The sequence below is a fragment of the Sparus aurata genome, chromosome 20, assembly GCF_900880675.1.
Source record: "Sparus aurata chromosome 20, fSpaAur1.1, whole genome shotgun sequence".
NCBI classification, from domain to species: domain Eukaryota; kingdom Metazoa; phylum Chordata; class Actinopteri; order Spariformes; family Sparidae; genus Sparus; species Sparus aurata.
Window position 1 is genome coordinate 18,512,563 of NC_044206.1, and position 23,908 is coordinate 18,536,470.

At 41.3% G+C, this 23,908-nt stretch overlaps 1 protein-coding gene across 2 annotated transcripts; it reads right to left on the reverse strand.

Moving 5' to 3' along the window:
- Positions 1–3,722: 3,722 nt before the first annotated feature.
- On the reverse strand, positions 3,723–23,908 carry LOC115570672 (uncharacterized). Of its 2 annotated transcripts, XM_030399329.1 has the most exons (8): positions 23,683–23,908; positions 23,158–23,288; positions 21,848–21,948; positions 21,464–21,612; positions 20,190–20,418; positions 19,062–19,282; positions 6,333–6,535; positions 3,723–3,738 (listed from the first exon to the last, which is right to left on the reverse strand). In XM_030399329.1, exons 2-7 carry the CDS (start codon positions 23,274–23,276, stop codon positions 6,368–6,370), a joined length of 987 nt encoding a protein of 328 aa, XP_030255189.1. In that variant the 5' UTR covers positions 23,277–23,288; positions 23,683–23,908; the 3' UTR covers positions 3,723–3,738; positions 6,333–6,367. The 2 variants fall into 2 exon arrangements, with proteins under 2 accessions (XP_030255189.1, XP_030255188.1); XM_030399328.1 differs by lacking the exon at positions 3,723–3,738 and having other exon boundaries at positions 3,805–6,535; positions 23,683–23,907.

Sequence of the window (23,908 nt, forward strand, 5' to 3'; positions counted from 1 at the left end):
GTTTTCGGGTTAAACTCATTTTCATTGGGAGCGCTACGGGCGATCTAGCGATAGCATCAAAATCGCTATTTTTAAAACACTAAGAAGGCTCGACACAACGTGAAACTTTGCTCGTAGTATCACCAGGGTCTCTATACATTAACATGAGCATTGAGAACATTGTTTGTGTACACAGAGTTTACTCAAAAGAAAGTTTTTAAACAACTCACCTTAGCAGTTGCTTGTTCCGCTAGCCGCCATCCTGCCAGTGAGAAGTATCGATCTCCGAATGAGCTGTAACTTGGAGGAGAGTTAAGGTGAAACACTATTGTCTTCCAGCAACAACGCAACGTGATATCTCACGTGACTTTTCTGGCTTTTTATTTTTTTAGTATTGTTTCTTATATGAGGCTCCTTTTTCAACTGCAATGTCAATATTGTTTTTTACTAATGACAAAACAATGAATTATCTGTGCATTTATATGCTACTAAGCTTTAGGAGCCGTCCACCTTAACTCTCATCCATGTTAAGTCGCATTCAGAAATTGACACTTCTCCAGTGGCAGGACGGTGGCTAGCGGAACAATTATCTGTGAGTGAGTCATTGCAAAACTTTCTTTTTGGTAAACTCTGTGTACACAATGTTCTCAATGCTCGCGTTCATGTGTAGAGACCCTGCTGACACAACGAGCAAAGTTTCATGTTGTGTCGAGCCTTCTTAGTGTTTTAAAAATTGTGATTTTGATGCTATCGCTAAAGTGCCCGTAGCACTCCCATTGAAAATGAGTTTGACCCGAAAACGAAAATACGGTAAATCTTAAAAGTGCCTCTTTCGTCGTACTTATGCTTTTACACAAATGTTTGACTCGGGTACATTCACAGCTTCTGGCTCACAGTCCATGAGGAATGAGGTTTGCAATGGGCCAGGGATAGGGACAGATTCATACTTAGAAAAAGGGTGTTTTGCACCATGATTGGCTGGGAGGGAAATGCCCCAAGCTGCTTCCACTCCTCAATCAGGAGTCAGTCTCCCCACCTTGTGCACAGGTGATCTGAATTCCCTGCAATCAGTCATGAGGGAAAATCAGCACAAACAAAGAAAAATAGCAAGTCACAAACAATTGGACTGCTACATCACTTATTCATCCTGTTTTTAACTCGTTCTGTTTTTTTATCTTCACCGACAGCTACCAGACAAAATTCTGTTGTATGACCACGGTGACAAATAAAGTGTCTTATGTCTTGACAACAAGGGAAAGAGACTCAATAATCAACTATCTTTCACTGGATCTGTTGACGTCCAAGTACAAAAACACAAGCAGAGGGTAGCTCTCAACCCAACACACTTCTAGTGTCGACAATTGAGCTGGATTTTTTCTGTATGAGTCTATGCATTATTACCTCACCATTGTTCTATTCTGCCCTTCCTTCAAGAAGCCTGAATAGTTTCAACTACAGTATTTTGTGAAAAAATGGAAAAGGTTGGGAACCAGCACTGGTGTTTAGTCTCAAAGTTAAGTAAATTGTCTGTAGTATTTACTAGCACCAAGTCTTAAATATCAAAGAGGTCATATTAGGCTAAATTTCAGGTTCATAGTTATATTTGGGGGTTCTAGTAGAATAGGTTTACATTCTTTAATCGTTTTTCGCATATGGTGAATTGCTGCAGCATCTCTTTTGCACATGTGCATTACTTAACGAGCAGGATTTAGCCAATCAGAGGGTTGTGTCATGCCGAGCAAGGTAGTGTGATCTAAAATAATGCAGCTATAGAAGTAACAACTGTATGTCCAACGACTGACAGGAGTGTATATATTTTACAATAAATATATAAAATACATATTTATAGAACGCATGTTACATATTGACTTGACAAGTATAAGTTACTTAAAATAAAGGTTCGACTCCAAACCAGGCATTTCAGGCAGTGCAGGAGCAGTGTTTTCTGTAGCCAAACTCCCTTTGGTGTTGACTTTTGGCTTTTTCACTTTGCAGACCTTTTACATGCACAAATATGCTTCATAACACAATAAAGGAAAGGCAGAAACTAAAAAGTATAATATGACCTCTTTAAGTGGTTTAAAGGAAAAGGACTGACAGCCGAGTTTTCGGATCCATCCAGAATAACCTGCGACACTGTTTCTGGAAAGTTTATAGCCATGCTATCAATGTCGGGGTGTCTACCATAGACTGATATATCTCAATAATTATGGTCATCCCTGACTTTTCTTCAAGTGTCCCCACAAGGTTGATACTTGTAGTTTGTGACAGGGACGTCCTGACAGCCACTGAGTGGACGTGCAAAACTAATGACATGAGCCTCAGTGGTCATTTGTGTTAATGCTGATTCACTAATGTTAGCAGCCTCATTTGCTAAACGTATTTGGTAAGCATACCGCCATTTGCATATCGCAAGATCCACCTGTGCCTCAATACAAAAGAGCTGCTAAGCATGGCTGTTGGTTTTTATTCTTGTTTAAATGAACTGTATTTTATCATTTCTATAAAAATCTATTCACCTCCATTCAAGTGAGGCAATGAATCTCAAAGGTGGATCTCAGAAACCAGCACAGATGAGCCCATATATATCTGCATTGCTAGATAGCAGGGTTCAGTAGAAAATTAGTCTCTGTTTAGGAAACATGCTTATGTAAAACTGAAGGATTACAGAGATGCCAGTTAAAATGCAAAACTGTTAACTGCTGAATATTAATGTGCCAAGAGTTTCTGGCGATCATGTTATGCTCATGTGGGGGCGCAATCACAGCCAAGAGTCATTCCCCACTCACAGTAAACACAGCTTTCCCTGGGGTTAGACTCTCAGTGCAACACAATCTAATCTCTAGGGCCCTTTACAGACGAAACAGGCTGCATCTCAGAAAATATTACAGTTAAAAAGAGTGTGTTGACCCCCGCCTTGTCAGAACCTTTGAGCCCGTCACGCCGAAGCAGCAGAATCACAAAAGATGTGGGGGGTGCACCTAACTGTTTGTCGAGTTTGTTCGATGTGGAAATTCGGCTGTCAGGCTGCATCAGGCAGGTGAATGTCCTCGAGTGCTGACCCTTATGAATACAGCTCTGTGGTGCAGGATTTCCAACTGAAAAGCTGCAGCTGAGACAGCTACAGTTCCAAGTCCTGGACAAAGGAAAGGTCACACCAGTCGCCTGACCTGAGAACCTGAGGGCTGAGGTCAATGTTGGACCCATGGTCGTCTCACTGAAGGATCAAGTCTTTCAGTCCCTCACCTCCCGTAGGACCGGGTCATCATGACTTCCTACACGTCAAAACATGTAACTCACAGATGGTTGTCTGACGCACATGTTTACCACAAAGGAAAACTACATATTTAGAGCTGATTCTATTGTGCTATAGATTCGCCATAACTCGATATCCGGGAGGACTACCATTTTAACAGAACCCTCATTGATTCAGTTTCCAGAGGAATTGCAGCCTGGATCAGTTTACCTTGTTACCTTGTCACACTATGTTCTGGTCTGATCTCCATGTCCATTTCCGCTCGGCTTCCCCTCCCTCTCGCCACCAGGCCGCCCAACAGAGCTCGCATTGTCCCCGTGGCCAGTCATCCATTCCTAATATCCAGTCTTCTACCGCGCTGGAGACGTGCTGCATGCTTTCAAAGGGCAGAGTGAGCCGTTGATGGATGCCCTCCGTCACCCAAAACGAAGCTTTGAGGAAACCTTGTGACCCAGTGGTGACAAACGACTTTGAATATTATAGATTAGTTGCACCATGCAGATCTGGAGGACGCGAGCAGAAGAAAGACACCCCAGAGAGGCCATATTAATCCCAAACTGTAGAAATCGTGACATGAAGTCATCAGATCGTTTTATTAAGAGACCAGAGAATAGAAATACATGTGAACATAAAAACACTCAATGACACCATAACTAGAAAAAACACACTGATGAATAAAACAACCATGCTTAAGTCAATGCACAAACTAAAGACCATGCTTAAAGGGACAGTTCACCCCAGAATCAAAATACATATTTTTCCTTTTACCAGTGGAGCTGTAAACCGCTTAGATTGTTTTGGTAGTTGCCGAGTTCTGGAGATATTGCACGTAAGAGATGCCAGCCTTCTTTCAACTATAATGGAAATAGATGGTACTCAGCTTGTAGTGCTCAAAGCACCAAAGAAACACATCTGACAATCCAGAAATCGTGTTGTGTGTGGTTCCATGTCGGAACTATTTACCTATGTACCTTCAACTGTGTCATGGCATGGAAAGAAGCGTGCATCCACTCATGGACAAGAGGCTCGCTGACATTAAAGCTCAGCTGAGGACGCCATTAATGTTTACGTCCCTCGCTGTAATGGGGCTCTCGTCCATGAGTAGATGCTCACGTCCTTCTGAGTTGTGATATTCTTGGCAGGTGTGGTTCTGTAGTGAGAAAACCCTAGTTACTGTTGCATTATATTCGAGAGAAGAGACAGATCTCTAGGGCCAGTCTCTCCACAACATGGCAACTCACACCCAAACAATCCAGATGGATAAATAGCACTACATGTAAGAGGAGAAATATGTATTGTTGATTTTGGGGTCAACTGTCCCTTTAACAATCACGCTTCCTTAGTTGGCTTGATGCTGAAAGTGCTTGAGGTTTAATAAAAAATTAAAAATAAAACAAATACTGATATTAAGGTTTAATGAAAACTACAGTAAAACCTGCATGCACCCTTCAGTTACCAGAATTACATTACATTAAATTACATTCGTAATTTCCCTTTAATCCCAGATCATCTCATATCGTCAATATTGTTTGTCAAGTGTTGTGGAGGAGAACAGTTCCTGAGGACATGCTATAAGTTTAAAAATGCAAAGATAATAAAGTCATCAAAACACTATGAGATTCAAGCAATGATGACCAAGATCAGACAACCCAGGATAAAACGTTGGTATTTTACATTCCTGCAAACCACAGATATGTTAAAGGGGCTCTATGTTAAAAATATGTAACAAATTACTTTTATTCATCACCATTTTATTGGTCATATGTGAGCAGATTGTAACGTGATGTGACAACTGTGACCTTCCCAGTCTTTTCCGGTCCCCCCGTCTTTCTCGGTTGCCTGTGAACGATTTAAGTTGTTAAATCCTGCTGGACTGTGGATTTCACTGTGATGGACTCATGTGACTTTATGCACCTTCTTGAGTGACTCGTCTCAGTACCTCTGTCCACCAACAAAGGGCAAAAGTAGCTAAAGGTAGTTTAGAAATGGTTTCTACCTACAACACAGAAGTTGCATCAGAGCCCCTTTAAATTTTAACATTTCATATCAACATTTTATACGACAAAACTGGGTATTTTAGACCAAAACGTGATCTTTTCCAAACCCTAAACAAGTCATTTCTATGCCTAAATCAAACCAGATCTTAAAATCTGAACACCGAAATGTAAAGAAATATACAATACCAACATTTATTCCGCAGATGAGGGTTGTCTGAAACTAGCAGAGTCTAAAAAATGTGCGCCTATAAATGTAAACAGCCACCAAATGATCTGACCCTCAGGTAAAACAGACATTTAAAAAAAAGTGAGGAGCTTGAGTACAGTGTAATGATGTTTCAGGTAGAAAGATGCCATGCAAAGAGATACCATCGACACAGAGAGAGCTCCTTCTATTGCATTAGCTAAAGGCACTGATATCTTGATGGAAATAACTTCATTTCGGCCACTACCAGGCACAGTAAATACGATTGCTAGCTGTTAGCGCAGCTGTGTCAGCCTGGTAACTGATGGAAAGTGACTTGAGACACAGTTATGAATGGCGCTGGTGGCCGCGCCTGGGCAGCTCTTGAATATGTTATCATCCCCTCTGTGGCGGGTGGAGCATATTAATAAAGCACCTTACAGTCACACCATCCAAACAGACCGTATATCACCGCCCATTAAACCCCGCGGAGGAAGTAACGCGCTCGGCCCCCTTCATCTCGCTGGAGGCCGGCAGCTTTTTAAACCCGCCACAATTAACACATTAAACACTTCAAGGCTGAACTGACGTGACACAATCGCTAGCGTAACGATTAATTAATGGGCGAGCGTAAAGTGCGGGCCAGCCCTAGAAATTCAAAACAAGAGAAAGATAATCAGGCTAATTGTCTGAAACCACCTTCATTAACATAATATTGCCTCCGAGGAGCAGAGAATCAGGGAAATCGGCATCTGGGCCTTCTCTTTCTTTCCTTTCATATGAAATGCTCGCTTGAAGACATTTACAACTTGTGTGGATACAACATAACAAAATACAAACACTGCATAGTAAAAGGCACTCGGTGAAAATGTACTTAGGTTCGAGACAAATCAGGAGTTTTCTTTCATCTGCATACTTGTAATCAAGATGCTTGTCGCGATGGCTTTCCCGTCACATGCTGAGTGTGATGCTGCGAATGGTGTTTGCTGGGATCTTGGCGTCCGTTTCCTCCCCGCTGATCCTGAACATCACAGAGGTGTTGGAGGGGACGGTGGCGGTGGCGTTCAGGGATTTGCCCAGCCAGCCCTGAGACCCACGCTTGTACATTTTAACAGTGACCTGCAGAGAGAAATAAAACAGGAAATACACACAATCGAGGTTACAAAGTGAGAGTGTCTTTATGTGGCTCAAAACATGGCGCTGTTCTTGGATACTGTTGGGGTCATGACCCTGACCGAGACCTCCTTGACCTCCGACTGGAGATAAGCGGACATTCATGACTTTCACTTTTGACCTCTACATGTACAAGCTGTTACTCAGTCTGTGGGCTTGTCGACTGAAGAACAAGAATAAACCTATTGATTGTGGCTCGATGGAAGAGGAAGCAGGTTTGATAATGAGTAAAATAAACATTTATGTCAAACTTGACAGAGAAAGTATAGATTTGATGACATTGTTCACATCTGGTTACCAATGATTCTTGCCATATTTCTATTTGCTAAAGCAGAGTCGAGGTTCTTTACTACAACACTTGTATTAAAGAACAACCTTTTTGTTAGACCATCACTTTTTGTGGCTTACACAAAGAGAAAGACTTGACAAATATTTCTATTTATAGCCTGAATTTCACACTGAATTGTCGACCTTGAAGGAACTCGGCGAAAACATCCATTATTCACACGTAAGTAAGACTGGGTCAAAAAATTGTGATACCGATACCTTGACATTGAAACCAGTTCCTGAACAATACTTTTTTCAATCCAAATTTTATGAAATCTGTATTAACAAGAGGTTACATTAAACATACACATGGGGAGCCCAGTCTATAGGCGTAACCTAGTTGTCCTGCATGCCTCGAAACTGCCAATCACCAGCACTATATTAAGGAAGTAATTAGACTTAAAATAAGGTATCGAATGACAAGACATTTTTCAATATGCGACGGTACCGAGGCAATCCTGTAGGTGCATCTGTTTTACCCGCAATTCACCAAATTACATGATTTATAGCAGCAACAAACATTATTTTCATGACGGGTTTATTCTTGATGAACAGATTAGTTGTTTTACTCTGTTCCCTCTCTGTTCAACTCAGACCATGAAGAGAACAGTTGCTGGTTCATTTTCTGATTGTTTGATCAACTAACTCTTTCACCAACGCGCACATGAGGGTCCACTCCAGTTCTCTGCATGGTGAAACGAATCAGTTGCAGGAAGCAATTAGTCATCCACTGAAATTCCAGAAAAAAATACTGTGGCACTCTTTGGGCGCAGTGATCCAAACGGCAGTCTGTAACAGAATAAATATTAAATTAACCTTGTTTTCACCGCAAGCTCTTTTAATTCCCCTCCACATCTTGAATGGAGTCATACCTCTCTTGATTTTATGTAGGTTGTAGGGCATAATACGCTTTAACACTACATCAAAACTGCCTGTTATGTTTGAGCCCGACAATGGAAGCCTTAACTAGATTTAGACATGCAGGTAATTGAACCACATCCATTTCAAAAAGAAATGCCTGGCTGCATCTCTTGTTTGGCTGCATTTACAGGGGATAACAGAATATTACAGTGCCTTTTCACAGTTCCATTTTCTTTCACTTTAGCATTAGGCAATTTTTCAATTATTATTTTTTTTCCCCGTGTTCTTTCATCCCTGGCTCTCCATAATGTCTGGGCCTTTTAGTTAATGGTAGCGACAGTCAGAGCCCAGTATATCGGCCCTTGTCCATTTTGCAGGTCATTGTGGGAGCCCAATAGGCCTTTTATTACGCCGACATCAAAAGGCAGATAAGCATTAGAGGTGGGGAAAATACCCTGCACTAGATATGTTCCCTCTTTCCTTTGTCTGCTATTGAAAGTGATCATTTTAATAGTGAAGAGGTTGGTGAGCTTTGGGGCTGATGGGAAGTGCGACACCCCTGACAGCCTACGAATATGAGCAAGTCGATAACACAACACGGGCCGCGCAGCACACCCTCAACACCTGCACGCTCTTGCCGCTAACCTAATTATCTGCAACAAAGGCCCCCGCGATTTCAGACACGCATCTTTTCCACCATTTACTTACTTATTACTGTGCATTAAAACAGGGAGAAAGAGAGGGGGGGGGAAAAAAAAACCCTGCAACAATTGTGTCTTATATTGCAGCCTTGGCCGAATGCCACATGGCTTGTATTACAATAGCATCAGACACTTCAGAACGAGTGAGTGTCTATTAATTTGGGATGCATGAAAAAGTAGCTTCATGACAGCTGGTGGCAGAGAGGCAAAATAAAACCAACACAAAAGACATCCAGAGAGGAATTATTCTAACAAATCACAGCCAAATGTAATTGCTGGTAATCAGCAATTAACTCATTTGACGCAACTAAAGTTAAATTTTCCATCTTTGTAGAGCGGCAGAGGCACAGACACAATACTGGAGGACAGGAGTGGAAAAACTATTCACTTAGACCACGATAGGCTGTGAAACACACATACTGCCTCTGAGGGAAAGCTTCCCAAGAGCATTTAACTCCATCAAGGTTGCAAATTGCACTAAATGTTATTCTAATGACAGAAAACATACATAAATCTGCATCTTAATCCAGATTAGGGGTGCTACTTATGATTATTTTCATAATTGATTACATATGCAGATTATTTTAGGAAATTTGAACTACTTGGTTAGGTTTAGGAAAGTTTCATGGTTTGCATTAATAGACGACCCTGCTGATTGGTTAATAGTTTATTTCGAGAATACCAAAAACTGTGACGTTATTGTTTGTGGTTAAATTGTGCAAAATTTGATTCATAGCCATCAAATATCATCCAAAAATCAAGATGCAATCAAATTCTGCAGGATTATTTTGACTCGATATGAGCATATGACATCTATTTTGGTTGCAATTGTACCACTTGCTCTGTATTTTATGAGTTACAGTCTGCACAAATGTGGAAACCAGGCTTCCAAAAATGTAACTTGTAGGAGGATTTGTGGCCGACGCTTCAAGATGGCAGAGGATTTGTTTTCTACGCCATCTTCCTGCCTTCTGTGTTTCAGAACCCCAAAAAATGCTTCATGCCATTTACAGAAAAACAGACTTGAAAATAAAACCATCAACATTAACGAACCGGAAAAGCTATAGTGGAACACTGAATAATTTGAAATCAGAACCAACAAAAACATTGTATTAACTGCTACATTGCCCCGTAGGAAGGAAGTACGCCGCCACCTCTGGCACGAACTCAAAGAGGGGAGTTCTGTGTGGTCTAGACAACCTGCCTGCCAGGTGTTGTTCAGCAAAGGTGATGTGTCAGATACAGGAACTGTCACTGCATGTTACCTTCTGTTCTCAGCCACTTGAGGCAAGTGTCTGAGGCTTAAGAAGATACTGTATCTGCATTACAGTAGCAGAACGAATTGTAAACGAGCTGCTGACATTAAAAAAAAAACGTCTATCAAAGTGCAATCTGCATCCTACACATGGGATGAAATGCAGGGTGACTGCAGATGAACAGCTTCATGAGGTACTAAAGATAACAGATAATAACACTTTTTGACTGTTAATTGTCCAAAAGTGTGCGAGAATCGTTACTATTCAAGCACAGACAGGCTTGAATATGTGTGTGCAGGACAGGACCCCTTGGGGCTAAGGTTGGGTGTCACACAAAGGGCTGAGAGCTCACCTAACGGTGTCTACCCCTGTTCCGCCTCTCACTTTCCGTGTCGAGGGCAGTCCTGTGAATGACATCAGTCCTCACATTTCAACGAGACAAACTCCCTCTTGTTATTTACTGTCTGCCTAATAGTCATAAATCCTTCCTCTGGTTCACTGTTCACCTTTTAACCTCTTTAAACTCAAGACGACAGCTCGCTCTCCAAATAGCTGGTGGCGATCTCGCTGGTTTCCTGAACTTCTACCTGTTGGGATGTTTGTGGCACAGATTCTCAGCCAGTTTCGTGAAGCTACCATTCAGAAATCTAAAATGACTTAAAAAACTATTAAACTTTGCATTTTGACTGTAGATCATCTCATTGTTTCAGTCTAAAAGTGATTATCTGGTTAAAGGTTCTGACAGCTCTGCCAAACATGACTAATGTGAGGAGGTGTGTAATTGGGTAGGGACGTGTCACCACCTGCATGTATTGCCATTCACAAAGTTCAGATTCTTCTCCCCGATAAAGTCAAAGAATCCCAGTGGGGTATCAGTCAGCCGGGGCTGTTACCTGGAGCGGTGGGTGCAGTGTTTCAGGTGAACTCTGAGTGAGCGTAACGCCACACCAGCTTCAGACGACGGGCTCTTTGTTCCGCGCCGTGTCTCACCAGACACAGATGAGGCGAAACACTGAGTAACACACCTCTGGCGCACCAAACGTCTTTGTCGACGAGCCAAACACGATGGAATCGGACCAAAAGTGGTTCGCTGTCATCGCGGCTGGGTTTTTAACAAGGCAATTAGGAAAAACGCTGTGTGGTTTGGCGCACCGGGTGAATAAATTAACGACGTGCTGAGTCTGGGTGTGAATCACTGGATTATCAAACGATTCAATTGTGATAGATCCGTCTGTCATAGATTTTCGCTGATGCAATTCAACACAGATTATAGCTTTTCTTTTACCTTTCCATAGGATTAATAGAGCGGCAACAATTTATCGATTATCAACCATTGAGTTAAACACCTATTTTACGATAATCACACTATTTTGATGATTGATTAGTTGGTTTGTGCAATCTTTCAAAGAAAAAACAGTCAAAATTCACTGATTCCACCTCCTTAAATATGAATATTTCCAGGTTTCTTTACGCCTCTATGAGAGTTAATATCTTGGGTTGTGGACAAACCCAAGATATTTGTGAATGTCATCTTTGGGTTTGGGAAACACTGCTTTACATTTTTCCCCATTTTCTGACAATGTATAGAACCAAACAATCAACCAATCAATCAATCAATCAATCAAGAATGATGATGTTAATGAATAATGACTAGCTATGAAAACATGCGTGTGTGTATAGTCATTAGATAAATATGCAATAAAGTGACTATCCTTACATGTTAACCAAGAACTATGTTTGAGAAGATTCTCAAAAAGGTTAAAAAGTCAGGTTTCATGCTTTTGAATGTGACACTAAAATTAATTTACATTAAATAGGGTTGTCAGACTTCTTAAACAGGCATTAGAGTACAACAACCACCTTTGAAAACACTGCCCACTGGTAAATACATGTAACAATGTAACAAGTAACATGAATATGAGTACAGTATCTAGCGCTGTCTTTTTTCGACATTGTGTCCAATGTGGCAATAATTTCCGTGTCAAAAAAGTAATCCAGGTACAACGCATGGCGGCATATTTCTACCTGACTGCCAACAGTGAAATAAACCTTTGAAAAACCGAACGCGTGTTAAACGTTTATTTGTCCGAGCAGTTCACTTTGCAGTCGTAATGACTTTTGTGAAAGAAGCAGCAGTAGTTCCACTAGTGTTGACTTCTGACATTCATTATTGCTGAAACCAGAAACATGTTGTGTGATTTTCTAATTTTAGCAGATTAAAGTGTTGAATGTGCTTCATTTATGCACAGCTACCTGCTGAAATGCGCGGATGTTGTTTTATGATCGAATAATCTATATCCTGTGGATTCTTTTTTGTTATTTAGCTGATTGATGTTTGAGTGAAATGGATGATGTTAATGTAAAAACCATGATGTTTCAACTGCACTTATACACATCACTGTCAAAGACTGTGGGATGATGAACTGCATCTTCTGCCTGTTAAGGTGGAACAAATCATGGTTGAATGAAATGATTTATTTGATTATTTATTGATTAATTGTTTAGCCAAGAAAATGTTACAAAATAGTTAAAAACCCAGACACAGAGGCCTTGGTGATATTCATAATCATCATTGTTTCGACGGACCAAGAGCTCTAAACCAACAGGTTTTTTCATTTACAGTGGTATATGACATAGTAAAAGAGGGAATCCTCATGTTTGACAATGTGGAACCAGTAAACTTTTCCATGATTAAAGGCTTCCTTCATTAATCAAAACTGTTTTCAAATTATTTTTATGTTGATCAACGAGTCCTCAGAATGGCGTCAGTCCAGCAGCATCACAATTAAAACATCGTAACTCAGCTGCTCCAGATGTGAACCGTCCATTAAGATGCCGAAACTCTGGTTTGGTGACATCACGGTCTGCGCCAGTAACTACATTTATCTAAAGTCTCGCATGCGAAAGACAACTGGTCAAGTTCAGAATAGCTGCATCTCTGCCTCGGCCTAACAGGAAGCCATTAGACTCTCGGCAATAACCATTTACATCCATTCACCCAGCTCTGACTTTATTTCTATCCACATAAGTGCATTTTCTGCGCAAGGCTCGAATATGAACCCCCCCCTCCTTTTTTTCTCCTCAATGGGTCTGGTCGTCTGGCCGACTTGAGAGGGCACAATCTATGACTGATTTAATTTGCTCTTTACAAACATCTCTAACAGCATTACCCCCCAGAGCATACACTGACCGCCCCCATCTGACTCCATTAACTCCCAAATCAGGTTTAAAGACCATATTGATGCCGTCTGTTATTAAGGGTGATTATCAAAACAACAGACAATGGGCCAAAGTGTCTGTTAACTAGTTTATCCATAATTTCACGTAACTGTAACAGATGGCAGGGCTGTCAATTATGCGCTGGATCCGCTGCACACAGTGGCCCCACACACTGTCTGGATATGCAGCGTATTAGGCTTCACATTAAAAGAACGATAGTCTGCTCACAGGTGGTCGGAGGAAATGGACGGAGAGCACAGAAAACAAACCACGATAATAACGCCAAACACAGACGTGCATCAAAATCGAGAAAACAGTGAGGACTTGCAAATCGCCAGCTGTTTTTTAAGCAGCAGTTGAGGGTTTTTCTTTTGCTTTATAATAATTAAAAAAGAGAAAGTCACAGATTAAAAATTCGAATGTTGGCGTTCAGTCCTCTCCACCACCTTTATTCTCCTCAATTAAGGAGAATGGCTTTTGAAACTGTAATTAAGTGTCTCCGCTCCACTCGGCCTCTTCATTATTCATGAGTCCCCATTGATCATATCTTGCTACCTTTATGCTGCGGGGATCACTGTAATATCCTGAATCCCCCAAAACAAATAGCTGACCTCACCGAGATAAAAAATAACAATCTTGGCCATTGACCAAAGAAAAAGTTTCTGTTTGATACTAAATCCAGCGTTTGATACCAAACTGGATGATGTCAGAGACTCATTGATAGGAAAGATGCAAAAAAAAGTCTGGATATGATTCAATAATATCATTTATTGAGTTTCACCGGAGCCGCGACAATGTGATCATATCATTAGTCCTGCAACTGATGATTATTTCATTTACTGATTAATCTGACCATTATATTTTTAATTATGTCAGAAGAATAGAAAAAAAAAAATCGTAGTTTCCCAGAGACGAAAGTGATCAAAAATGATTCATTGATTTTACTCTAATATGTGACAAAGAAGAGGAGTTATCTTTATTTTTTCATAATAACATAATTAGAAATGGTGAATTTAGAGTAAATTAAACTCTACTTAATAGTTATCTAAGTTGGAGGCAGAGGTTTTTTTGAAAAATGATTCCTGATATATCTGCTGGCTGATATTATCAGCCTATTACAGATCAGTATTGGCGTATATGTTGCCCAATAGGCGCTAATGTGAAAACATTCCTTTGAAGGACAATAATTCAGAAAAAGATCTTTGGGATTATGAATAATTATCAAATTCCCAGTGATGTTTCCTGTTTCACTGCATTGATGTCATATATCCATGATGTATCTTTGCCACAGGTGTTTAATTACCACCTTTCTGGGATCATTGCAAAAAATGTGTGTATATTGGACGCTATAATGATATCGGCTCCAAACATCAAGTATCGTTGGACTCGTTGAATCTTTGGATTCAATTCCTGTTAACTGACTTACGTTTGGATCGTTTCAGTTAAACATATATTGTTATATATAACCAAAATTCTGTAATAAAAATTGACTAGAAAAAAATAAAAAAGTTACTTAGACACATTTTATCTGTTTTGTGTGATGTGAAGCTTCAGAACTAAACATAATTTATATCAAAAAAACAATTTACACATGATTTTTTCCTATATAATTGTGATATCTTAATATACAGTTGGTTGACATGAAAATATTCTTATTAAACATCATGATATAAGCTATTTAGTGTGTGTTGATATAATGCAGGCAGTATACTATGAACACACGAGGGCTTCAATACATGGTTACGGTGGCCAAACAAATTCACAAAAAAGAGATATCATAGTGAAACTTGAAATTTAAAAAACTTTGTTTAATGTGTTTTGTCTCTTTTCCTGGCAAACACTCAATATAAGAGTGTAAGTAGTCTGAGAGAGTGTGTAACTAACATTTGGCTTGATGAATAGTTAAAAGATAAACTACTAAACAAAAGATACACAAGACCGAACATCTGCGCTGGATTGTCAACATCATATTATCATATGTGTATAATTAACACAATGTCAATATCAAATTTTTTACATCATGTTTTCGTCATGATCAGTACATTGCGACACCCTTGAAACATACGATATCTATGCTCAGTATCTCAGTTAGTATCACCTACTGTCTGTCTTGCTCAGTGGGCTCATCCCACCTTCAAATAAATTATTTCCTAATGAATATTAATGGCTCAGAGTTTTTTTTTTTTTTCATTTTAAACAAGTATTCAAATTTACTGAAACTCAATCTCCACCTGTGTTAAGTAGGACTGTGTAAAACATGAACCCTACCGGTTGATGTTTAACTAAATTAACAAAAGAGCGCCTGAAGAGCCCTTTAGAATGACTGGTACTGCATGCTGGGTGATGAATTTGGAGGAAGCACATTGAGTCATCTTCAAACTGACAGATGCAGAATCTCTCCACCGGACTCTTCACGGTGGCTTAGTGCTCGAGTGAAAAAATAGATTTTTTTCTTTTTTACCAAGTTTAATCACGCGCTATTACAAGGCAGCTTTTATCATCGCCTTCCACTGTGTAAGTGCTGGTGTCTTCACTAGTTCATTACAGACACTTGTGATTCCGTAGCACTCTGCTCATGCATAATTGCATGGTTAGCTTTCCTCTGTAGCTTCCTACACATACACACTCAGGCGCAAATTATTTCCAATTCCGGTTTCCTTTTTTCGAGAGCGATGCTGCAATTACAGAAAATCTGAACATCCTGGTAATTTTCCCTCACAATTTTCATTTCTGTTGGAAAAAACGCTGTGCAGCTAATAGGTCTTTTTCTTTCCTGGGAAATTCCTCAGGAAACTTTTGTACAGAAATCATTCTTCGAACAAGTTTGGTTGGGTGCTTTCCATGAAACAACAACAAGTAACCTGTTTGCGTCTGGTAACTGAAAGTACACACTTCTGTTGATTTATGGAGCGGCAAACACCTTCTATTCACAAGCCATGGACTACCCCTAGGGCTGTGATTATTTTCATTATCGATTAATCTGACTCTTACTCTCATGACTAAAGCCATCCGAAAACGTCAGCATTTGACACATTTGGAATGAGACCGAAAAAACAAACTAACTGTACCAACAGGAGCTTCAATCTAGTCTATAAAATGTCCCCCAAAAAATCCCTGAGCCTAAAGTGACATCTTCAAATCACCAAGAGTCTTGGTCAAAGAAAAACAGCAAATTCTCACATTTTAAAAGCTCAAACTAACATATGTTTGACATTTTTGCAATCGGTTAAACAAGTTACTGTTGCAGCTCCTGATCATCACCATGGTTTCCAAATCCTCTCAGAGAACATTACGTTTTCGTGCACGGATGATTTGTCCAAAATTTAATTCACAGCGATTTAAATTGATCCTACTTCTGCAGCTTTATCCTAAAATCAGCATGCAATCACATTTTCTTTGAATTCTTATGAGCAGGAGATTTCATTTGGCTGCGATTAATCAAAATCTTTTGATCTACACGAACTGCAAATGAAATGTTTCACATCATACATAAGGTTACAATTATAGATGATTTATAATAGTGTTGGCCACTGTTAATATTTTCTTTAAATGGCTGAAGCCTTTTTGTCTCTACATAAAAAAAGGGACCAAAAAGCCACGGCGGCTGCCAATATCATCTATTTAGACAGCGGAGTTTGCGGGCTTTGTAAATGGCCAGCTCCTGGCCTTTTGTGCGCCTCCATTCATTATCACCACAAAGCGCTTGATGTCTCCCCTCTCCGTCTTTTCTGTGCTAAGCACCAGGCGCACCAGCCTGTCCATTACGGGCCTGTGACGCGTGCAGCCTGGGAGATGGCCAAACAGAGAGGAATGTCAGCGTGGAGTTGAATTAACAAGCTGCATCTGTGCGGAATCCAGTCGGAGAGAGGCGAAGACGATGTAACTCCGGCAACCGAGGTCCGATTATTTGTCAGCCGGGGATGCTGTCGGCGAATCAGCGGCTTCTTGCCTTGGTGGCTTTGCTTGTATTAATCAGCTGACGGGCTGGTGGTAGTCAAGTTACGGTCGGAGGAACTCAATTGTTCTTTCTCAGCTATGCAATTAGCAGACACTCTATATGCTGAATGTGAGTAAGGAGACTCCATTTTCTGCTCCTCCTGAATAATCTTCATTATATAAACCGGTACGAAGACCCGGTGAAACAGTCACATTTCAGAATAGGAGACGACATGAAGATGAACAACATAAGTAACCTGCACTTGAAATCATGACATGAATAGATCTTTGGCTCTTTCTCCCTCTCCCCAATACACGCACACGCGCACACACACACACGCGCACACACACACACACACACACACACACACACACACACACACACACACACACACTGTAATTACCTCTCAATCCATACAAATTGAATGAAGCCAGAACCGTGGTCTAAGAATATAGACCATAATTAATAAATTACAGCCACTCCACTCAATCATTCTCCACTTTGGGGACATGCAGACATCCCATTCTGCGCAGAGTAATTGAGCGAGCCCACAGAAAAACACACCTAGTTGCTTCCACGGTGGCTTTTGTGGACGCATCTGGTGCCACCTCTCGCGACCAGACAGATGCCTGGAAGAGCGAGGCCGCGGCTCACTTCGCACACATCTTCTGCCCTCTGTGTGTTTACAAGTAACAAATCAAGCGCATGCATTATTTCTGGGCTCTGAAAATACGCCTGGGGGAGCTATCAAGTTTCCGTGCCGCACCCCCCCCCCACCCCTCGAGCTTCCCCTCGCAGCTGCTGCACACGAGCAAAGATCTTTGTCATGGAGTCCAAAAGAGCTAAAATCTTAAAAATTCTCAATCACAAAATCTTTCCATCTTGGCGTTTTTCGCACCCGAACACTTGCAATCTGATATCGGAAAACATATACAGGCTTGTCTTTTCTATATGAACCCCAACAGAATATTTACCATGTATTTCTTTGTGAAACACGGAGGAGGAGGTTTCGCCTCACACCCGGCCCTCCATTTACAAATATTTCTTTGAAAAAGATATATTTTGTTGTCGCCGTGTGTGTCCCCTCGGGCCAGAAAAGGGCCCGCTGGAGACTCTCTAATGATTGTTGGGTCATGTATCAAATACACAGCAGCTGGAGGCGAGAGGAGAGAGCACATACAGTCTGGATGTTGGGGGGGTTGGGGGAGGTGGGTGTGGGTGAAGTAAAGCCTGAGTGGGGACTGTAAGGAAAGCCCAGAGTGTTTGGGTGTGAAACCTGTAATGGATGCTGACCGCGGGTCGCACTCGCTGGACCTTAAGAGCTCTGACCTTTGTCCGTCTAACATTCACATTTACAAATTCGGGTTGAAATGTCAACAAAAACAACTTTATTGGTTGTAAATAAGAGATTCACTTCCATGCCACCCAAAGAGAAGACATTTAACTAATTGGCCAAATCCATTTATTACATATTGGAATAAAAATAAACAATTATAATCTAAAACATCGACCAATTTGAAAACGTGAATAAGCTCAAATGAGGCTTTTTCTGACCGTGCAATTGCCCTGATTTAATCGAGTGAGCTCACGAGCACCTCACAGCCAGACATAATTACTTACCTCGATGATAAAATGAAGAGTTAAGGCAGTAATTAACACTAGGGGTGTTCATGGAAATGATCCGGGAGAGCACATTAGAGTGTCGGTAGCCTCGCAGGTTTAAAAATAAGCCCATGGTGCTTTTTCTACATGACAGTAAAAGTATAATTATTTAATTCCTAACTAAATAAAATCAGTATTTAGTTTCCCTTAGCTAAATAATTCAAACTAACTCTTTTCTTGTGGCGATAAACACTAAAACGTGGCATTTTCTTCAACTGAATGCCAAAATTGTTCTGTAATCACTTGATCTGATGGCTGTACAGTGATATCCTGACATTTATGCCCTAAAAAAATGTCCCTAATTGTTTTGGAGTAGCTGTACAATTGCTGTCATGCTCTGCAGTCATTCTAAACCAAACCTGTGTTTTTCCAGCTCCCAGAACAAGAGGGGAAGGACTGTAAACTGAGTGATACAGTTATACAGTACTACTGCCACCTGCTGGTCTGCTGGTTCACTCACCCCTCGTTTACAGACAGAACCTCTCATCCCCGCGGCTCATCACACTGACCTGAGGAGCGTGACCCAGCAGGGCCCACAGCGAATCGGTTGACAGGGCCTTGACCCTGGAGAACTCGAGCGTGTCCGTCTCCTGTCGGTTCAGGGCGATGTACTGGCAGCCCCGGTAGTCTCCTTTCAGCTGCTCGCCGCAGTGCAGTCGCAGCAGATCCCACGTTCCCACCCTCCTCAGGACCTCCCGCACCGACTCCATCTGCTTGTAGGACAGATGACCTGCAGGAGAAGAAAACTTCCTGCTCAATTTGATCATAGCTTATGGTGGAATTCATTTTAAGTCCCGTTGAGTCTTAAAAGTGAAAAAACCTTCAAGTTCAATAAGATTATCAGTTCTTGAGCTTTTATCTCTTTACTAGAAGTTAAAACACTTAGTAAACTCCGAATAACTGCTTTTTGCTAGTAAGTAAGGCAGATGTTGTTCATGAATTATGATCTCCATATTCTGTGCTCATTGTGGGAGTACCACCAGAATAGTCATCACTGCCCACGGCATCATTTGACCATCCAACCTGATCAGCCAGACCGGAGGAGAGTCGGGATATGAGTCATGCTAATCCATTTTGGATTTAAGGTTGGTCCAGGATAATTTTCAGCCGCAGGGAAATGAAATAGATGAAATAGGACAGGAGATGTTGTGTTCTGAGACTTCACAGTCTTGTCATGAAACCCTGTGTCGTATAATGACAATTAAAACACCTGGACCCTTGATAAACATGGTCTGTCATTACGTTACAACACACATAATTACTCGTGTTTAAAGTGTCCAAACAACTATTTCTAACTCAGAATAGGTTTCCCATTCACTGAGGTCCAGCTCATAACTAATTCACAAGTAGTTGGACACCTTTTAACCCAACTGGAGGGGGGACAATGTGGGCACGACATCGCCACATGTTCCAGAGCAAGATAAAAAGCAATTCATCCAAAAAACGAGAATTGAAACCATTTCAAATATCAAGAATCTCAACAGTATAGTATAATAGTTTGTTACAAACCATCTCAACAAGCACATTTCTTCACGTTTAGGGACTCAGTAATCGACAATAGTAGATTCTTCCTCTGTGTTTGAACATCAACTGAAACCCTCAAACGCTGATGTACATATTTAAAAGGTCCCCCTCACCAGAGAGCCAGGAGGGAGTCAGGGCGTCCGACATCCAGGCCACGTAGCCCTCCCTGAAAGATCGGAGGAAGGCGTCTATCTGGCTGTGGGAGACCAGCTCCCTCCTCTTCCTCAGCTCCTCGTCCAGCTCGCAGTCCGGGGAGAGGAAGACGACCCTGGGGAAGAAGAGGCTTTGGCGCACGGACACCCCGCTCCTCTTCAGGTGGCCACACAAGTTAGCCGTCTTGGTCTAGAGGAGAAGAATGAAGGGAAGCAGGCAAATGTGAGGATTCAGTTAAAATGGCCAGTGCTGGGTATCAATCTCTACTACAGCTGCTATTGAATGTCTGCTTGGATTTGTTCACTCTATCGTTAATGAGACACTCTCTGATTTAAGTGCTGCTTTTTGCCATTTGTCATGTCAACATGGCGTTTGAGAAGTTTTGATTCTTGCCAATATGGAGCCGGTTTTGCTGACAAGACGTTTGTATTATTTGAAGAAAAACACAAAGAAATAAAGTAATGTTTGAATTAGCTTGTTTTTGTCCAGCCAGCCCACAGGAAAGCGCGACTTTCAATGACCTAACAAAGAGAAAAGACGCAACCGATTAACTGATATTGTTCATTAATGTCCTTTTGATAGACAAATCATTCATTGATTAATTGATTCAGCATTAGTCTAATCGAGCCTGAGAGTGTATTTACTCAGAAAAAGAGACATTTCACACAGGATGCCTGAGTGTCCAGTGTTTCAGTGAACAAAAGGAGCCATTTTAAGAAATTATACAACTCTTAATTGGCACAGTCGGTCGAACAGCGTCTTCATTGTGTAGATTAATGAAGTTAATAGGTCCAATTCAAGCAGAACTATTCAAATAGCGCAGTGTGTGTTTACCATCTCTTCTGTCGAGCTCCCAGCTCCAACGTCTATAGAGATGGAAATGAATGACTCGGGACGGACCCCGGCACATAAGGTGACAGCTGTGTTTAGGCACCTGCCTGCTTTCAACACCTCCCCCCGCCCCTGCCTCCCCATGTGAGCATAATTATGGCCTTTCAAATGAAGAGCCAGCACTTGGGAAGTTTAGGAAGCCCCCGCTGTAGTGTTTGAAATTTCCATATAAATTGTTTTGGTGACTCAGAATCTCTTAACCCCGCCTGCCGTTTTGGATGAAAACAATGGGCCGGACAATTGATTAGACCTTGGACAGGAGTGTGCCACACAGTTTGACATTTAGGTTTCCATGATGGCATTTTCAACATTGCAGCTAACTGTGTCTTTTTTTCTTTTTTACCGTGATAGCTTTGAGGGGATCTTCAGTCTGCTCGATGCAGGTGTTGGTAAAGTTTTGGTCCTCTTCTTTCACCTGCACGTGCCAGTTTTGGTTTTGAGCGGACACTGCGCCTCTCCAGGGCTTCACGTCCATGCAGAAGATCCCCTGGCCTGAGTATAAAAGAGAGAACTCCACAGTAAATAATAAGATTAAAGGGTAACTCCACCAATTTTACACATCAAAGTTTGTTTAAAGGTCTCTGGGAGTAAATCTGCATATGTGAAAGAAGTTGCATGAAGCCTTGTGTGTCTCCAGAAGAAGCTGATTGTAATCTGATAAATTGCCTCCACTGATGTCACTCAGTGGCTAAGGTTTGCATGCATGCAAAAAACTGTGAGAACCAACCTGTGAGGATAACGATGTTGATGTCATCTTTTAAGGTCTTACGCTGGTCGGGGACACGCAGATTGCAGTAGATGTCGTCCTTTCTCAAACCGGTGAGTTTCCTACAATGAAAGCACACGGACAAAAAATAAATATTAGGTTAGATTTTCTACATCAGAATACTTCATGCATAACAACTAAAAGTTAAATCTGCATTCATTTGCAACCCGCATTTTAAAAAGGTTGGGTCGCCGCATAAAGCATTAATAAAACAGAATAATTGATCATTTGCGAGGCGAGTTTGGCCACTTTGTTGAACACATAACTGTATCATGACTACATGCTCATGGAACGCATCTCCTTTGCAAATGCCTCCATTCTGTTATTACATTTTTCAAGGCGTCCCAACTTTTTTGGAATTGGGGCTGTATTTTGTCCACTTGGGGGCAATGGAACCAGTTGCAAACACAGCATTGACATCTGGAGATATGTAGGGGTGACATGTTTTTGTAGGCTAACCAGGAAGTTAGCATTGCCCTGGTTCCCACGACGAAAGATGAGCGGCACCTAAACTACAGCAAATGTTAGGCGAAACAGACTACATTGTCACACTAAATGTCTTACGACACAATTACTACACACGTTTTCTGTAAACTGACCAATCTACAAGTTGTAAAGTCGGCCTGTAAAGACAAACTTGTGAGTAGATGAGTCTCTGTGTTCGGCCTGATGATGTTAAATGTCTGTGACAACTTCTGTAGTCCCGTTTAGCCACTTGTTAGCAACTGCTGTACATACGTGCTTTAAATTGTGTAACGTTTAATGATGTATTTTATGTTGTGAAACAAAACGTGTAAATATCTTAAGCCTGTGGTAACCACTGACCCTTTTTCAGGCAGTATAGAAAAAAAATATATACATATTTGAAAAATGGACGTACTTTGAGACCAGATGTGCAAAACACAAAAACAAAACAAAGAATTCCAGGTTTTAGGACTACAAATTAATCCATTCTATTATTTTATTATAAGGTTGTTACGGTGAATGTGTTAGCTAACACTCAATTTACACTCTCCTTTTAGCTCCATTTTAGTCTCCACCAACCCCTGAGGGAAATATCTGGCTCCTAGCTGCTAAAGCTGCCTTTGGTGCTGGGTAGCTAGCGTACAGCAGGTAGGATTGCTGCCGTAAAATCAAAACAATGCGCTAAAAGACCCCAAAACTCTGCACCTAGATCTATTAGGCACTGCAGACTTTTGCGAGAATGTTCTGTGGGTTCATTATAAAAAGAATTTGGATAACTGCGGTTTTAAACTTTACACAAAACCTACCTGACATGTTGTACAAACTCAGGGAGTGTCGGTGTCTGAGGCGCGCTCTGGCCTGGAGCACTTTCTGAGGGTTTGGAGCTGAAGTTAAACTGGGTGAGAAGGCTTCCAAGCTGAGGCATTCTAGTTTTAATCTGAAAAGGAAAATTAAAAAATGATAAACGACTAAGGCACTTTGGTAAAAGAGAAAACATACACAGTAAAAATAATGAAGCTGGAGATCATTTGTCCAGAAACTAGCTCCCAGTGTTTGTTTTTCCTCTTTTACTATCAAACTGATGTGAGAGAAAGTGTTTGAACTACAACTCCATTTAAAAACACTCATTGCATCTCTTCAGTGTGGCTGTTTTGGCTCTGAAGGCATCCAGAGAGCACGTTCACCGCCACACTCTGGCTTTACAGGTTTGTTGACGCCACTTGAACGCTTGAACCTGAACTCTTGAGGAGCCTGTGAAGGGAACAAAGAGCAAACACAACAGCTGCAGCTGGACCAGCAGCACCAGGACTAAAAACCAAAACAATACGTACTGTGGAGGTCTGACGCTGTTCAAAGAGCCCTTCAGGAGGAGAAATGAGGGGGTTCAGCGTGACATTTTCCCCGCGGCAGTGTCAAGTCTGCGCGTCTCTTCAAATGCTGAGCAATGAAACTCTATCCAGGAACACTGTTTCACAACCTCCCCCCTCCTCCTCCTCCTCCTCTCCCCTCCACGGCTCCTCCAACGTTCCTGGAAGAAGTAAACAACAGACCACGTGC

Excerpts from the sequence above, each read along its gene's own strand:
- LOC115570672 (XM_030399329.1), bottom strand. The coding sequence starts at position 23,276 with ATGCCTCAGCTTGGAAGCCTTCTCACCCAGTTTAACTTCAGCTCCAAA. Across the intron at positions 19,283-20,189 it reads GACTCCCTCCTGGCTCTCTG|GTCATCTGTCCTACAAGCAG; the intron begins GTGAGGGGGACC and ends CTTCTCCTGCAG. Across the intron at positions 6,536-19,061 it reads TGCTGGGTCACGCTCCTCAG|GTCACTGTTAAAATGTACAA; the intron begins GTCAGTGTGATG and ends TTCTCTCTGCAG.